Genomic DNA, 4044 nt, shown 5'->3' on the forward strand with positions numbered 1-4044 from the left:
AGGCCAGGAGCTGCCGGCAGAGAGGGGAAGCCAGCCGCTCCAGGCTGCTGCCGGCAGTGGGCTGCTCCCGGCCTGGGGCCGCAGGGAGGCGAACAATGGAAAGCCCGGGGCTGCTGCGCACACCGGGTGCTGCCATGAATCCTAAAGTCACATTTTAAAACCAAACAACTCAAAACAAAACTAAAAGTGACTGAGGGATTCTTAGAAGATTCTCAAATTATCAAACAAAGTGTTCGGTGTCTAAAGCGACTGCAGGGCTACACTGGCTGGCGGTCCGGTTCCGGGCGTGGAGGGATGGGGGGAGGAGGGGGCAGTGAGTGCCTGTCCTTCTGTAACACTGATGCACCTTCATCCAGACCCAGCTAACCATCACCTCTACACTTTTTTAAAATATATTTTATTGATTTTTTAGAACCACTGCCTGCCCTCCCACCCTGGCTCGCACCGGCTCGCCCCTCAAGGACACAAACTGCCTTGGGAGGCGGCGGTCAGGGCCTCTCAGCCAGCCCGTGTCTATGTCGCTGTCACCAAGAGAATCGTGGTGTGGGAGTCAAATCTGGAGGAAAAGCACCCAGACCTCCCTCAGTCGCTTCCCCACCACCGCCAGAGCTCCTCCTCCCTCAGGCACACCCACCAACAAAACTGACACCGAGGCCCCAGAGCATGTGCCCGCAACCAAGGTGCATGCCCTTGACCGGAATCGAACCTGGGATCCGGCGGCCAGAACTTGGCCAGGCGGTCCTCGTGGTGTGAAGTCTGAGGCCAGAGGCCGGCGACTGTGCCGCAGGCCGTGGGCTCTGTGGCCGCGAGGCTCAGCACAGCAGCAGCCAGAGGCCAAGCCGGCGAGGGGTGGCTGTGCCCCCACCTTTTTGCAAAAACAGGAGGCTGCCAGCAGGCTGTGCGGCCCACCGCCTTCACGTGAGCCACAGTGATGAAAAGATCCCGGGAGCCCCCCAGGCAACAGGAACGCAGCCGGCGGCCGCCCTGCAGGGCCTGACGCCGGGAGCGGGCACAATTCAGCCTATATAACCGGTACCTGGTGGTGAGGCTGAGTCCAGTTGCCGTGCTAGAAACTTACCTTGACCAGCACGGCGGCCACGATGCCCAGGACGGCGAGGAGCAGGAGACCGAGTTTTCCTTTGCTGAATCGTTTCAAAATGAAGAATTTTGCCCAATCCACCTTTGACTGGCTGTTGGGGGGATACCTGAGTTTGTTAGCACTTTCTCTCTTTAAACTTTTCAATAAACAGGGACGCTGGTGAGAAAAAGTATCGAAACTGTGTTTTCCGTGATAAGCGCCCATCCCACTGGAACCTGAAAGACAGGAACAGACCCCGCGGTTGTGCTGCAGGCGGCACTGCTGCCTCGGACCCCGGCTCCACCTCTGGGCCGGCGCCAGGGGCTCCTCTCAGGACACTCTTCCCAGCGTCCCCACCAGGCGGGCCTCCCTATAGAACAGGACGCTCCCCAAGGGGAGGGCAGGTGGGCAGCTCCCCGGCAGGGCTCTCAGGACGCCAGGGACAGTGCTGTGCGGCCTCTGACCTCACTCACCACCCCCCACAGTGCTAAGTGTCATCATCCCGAGTCCAGAGGGGAGGGAGCCCACAAGGGCGGGTACTGCCCGAGGTGAAAACACAAAGCCAGGATGGAGCCCAGACCAGCACGTGGCTCCACTCCACAGCCCTACGCACCCACCGGCTGCCTCCAAGTTCCCAGAAGGCACCCAAGACCAGGACGACAGGTGACACCACTGGGTGGTGACAGGCAAGTGTCAGTCTCTGCCTCTCAAAAGCCATGCTCTCGGCCAGTTTTCACGTCTCAAATCTACTGTGTGTGCTGGACAGACACGTGTACGGGACAGTGGCACAGGCCATCACGTGTGCGGGACCGTGGCGCAGGCCATCACGTGTACGGGACCGTGGCACAGACACAACGGAGTCTACTCTAATCCATGAAGGATGTGGGCAGTGAGACCACATAACTACAGCCCAAATCTCACTAACCATCCTTTCCTTCATTCATCACCTCCCTCCACACCCAAACACTCCAATCCATCAGCAAATCATGTTGCTCGACCCCCAAGAGATCCCTCCCTCCTTAAATAAAAAGTTAAGTCAGTCCTCCCAGGGGTGAAAGAGGCAGGTAGGTCACAGCCCAGAGGGAGCCACAGGCTGTGCCCCAGAGCGCCACCGAGGTGAGTGCCCAGGGGACAGCTCAGGGCGAGCAGCCTGGCACTGCGCTCCTGGCATTCTCCCCTGCCACTCACTACCTCCCTAACCAAGATGGAGGGACCTGACTGCTGGCTCCAAAATCCCCTAAATGTGGGAGAAGGACAATCAACACGTAAAGCAGCAAAAGGAACAAAATAATTGGAGGCCGTGGCAGGTGCCTCTCAGGATGAAAGGTGGTGGCAGGACAGAGAGGAGCCGCTGCAGAGGGCCAGAGGGAGCAGGAAGAGGACTTGCCACCGGGCGCTCGGAGAGGACCACCCGCGGAAAGCGCGGCGGCTGGGGGAGGTGCGGGGACACTCACCCACGCCTCCGAAGGGCAGGGAGCTGAGCGTGAAGTGCATGATCACGTCGTTGGCCGTGACACCCCCGCTGGACGTGCAGTCAATCATCCGCCGGACGAGCTGAGGGACAGAGCGAGACCAGAGACTGGGTCAACGCTTCAGGCTGCACGCGGGCGTGGGGGAGCCGCGCTTCACCTCCAATAGGACTCGGGGAGCCCCTGCTCTTCTCAAACCATGAGCCCGTACAGGAGAGGCGCCCGCACAGGGCAGACAGCAAACGTGACCCCTATTGAACTTGGCAGGCGCATGGCTAGCACTTCAAGGAGGCAGCCCCCAATCGCCCTTTGAGCTGGACCCCCAAAATGGCAGCGAAGCCTTTTTAACAATAAGGGAGGGTCCGGTCTCTACTCTGGTTTTTAAACTGTTACTACTTCTCCACCTCTGCTTTAAGCTACAGAATGTGACTTCTAGATATCATTTAGCTTTTATGAAATGCAACAAATATGTAAGACTTAGCACCCAGTTTCTGAAGAAACGGTGCCCTAAGACCTGCATGGGGACAGTGAGACCTGACGGGTCAGTGCCACGTCACCCGGGAGCCGACCAGCCCGGGCGCTTCACCGGAAACGCTGCGGGACTGCGCACAGGCCACCCACCGAGCGCACCTGCCCGGGACCTGAGCTTCCAGGCCGCATCGCCACTACGGCCCCTGAGATGTCAGGCCTGCGCGTGGCCAGCCTGCTCTTCACGCAGCCCGCACACCGTCTCCCCGCACTGGAGCACTGAGCCAGGGAGCGCCTCAGACCTCGACCACCGGCTCCATCAGCCTCTGGACCCCAGGCGCCCACCTCGAGGCCACTGCCCCTCAGCAGCAGCCAGTCCCCTTGTAATGCACATGGGCAAGCCACTCAGAAAAGGGGTGCGGCTGCCCAGGCTGGGGTCACCCGTGCAGTGCTCACCTGCCGGACGCTCCCCCCAACGGCAAGCGAGGCGGACAGCTCTCGCCAGCGCTCAGCAAGGAGGAGCTAAAGACATGGTACCACCTCCCGGCAGCGCCAGAGACTGCTGCCCCCCAGCCCTGGGCGGCGGCACAGAAAAGCTTCTAATGCTGGCCCCTGAGGCTCCCGATTCCCGGGGAGGCGTTGGACACTCACCCCGGATCTACCCCCAGGGGGCAGGCGGTCACCACAGCCCCACGCCTCCCGAGAAGAGGTGGTGGGTCCTAGTATCACACAAAATACACCACTGGCTCTGCTGCCAAAGGGGCCCGGACTTACAACAGTGGCTGTGAGGGTGCTGCGCTCTGTAACGTTTACCTTGTTGTTATGAGAAAACACATAGAAAGCCAATGGCTTTTCGCGGTCATTGATGAACTTTATGGCTTCCTCTGCATTCTTCACAGGCACTATTGGAAGAATTGGTCCAAAAATCTCTTCTTGCATCACCTTGGTTTCAGGATCAACGTCAGTAAGTATTGTTGGGGCTGAAAACAAAATAAGCAAATGAAAATGCTACAGGAGACAGAGATGCAA

At 59.3% G+C, this 4044-nt stretch overlaps 1 protein-coding gene across 1 annotated transcript in view; it reads right to left on the bottom strand.

Moving 5' to 3' along the window:
• ALDH3A2 (aldehyde dehydrogenase 3 family member A2) overlaps positions 1-4044 on the bottom strand; it is an 18034-nt gene that overhangs the window by 4838 nt on the left and 9152 nt on the right. The window contains exons 6-8 of the mRNA XM_015558360.1: positions 3829-3995; positions 2533-2632; positions 1079-1314 (exon numbers count right to left, since the gene is read on the bottom strand). Coding sequence (XP_015413846.1) covers positions 1079-1314; positions 2533-2632; positions 3829-3995 — 503 coding nt within the window. The remainder of the gene's footprint in view (positions 1-1078; positions 1315-2532; positions 2633-3828; positions 3996-4044) is intronic.

This window comes from Myotis davidii, unplaced genomic scaffold (assembly GCF_000327345.1).
Source record: "Myotis davidii unplaced genomic scaffold, ASM32734v1 scaffold129, whole genome shotgun sequence".
In the NCBI taxonomy this organism is placed as follows: Eukaryota; Metazoa; Chordata; class Mammalia; order Chiroptera; family Vespertilionidae; genus Myotis; species Myotis davidii.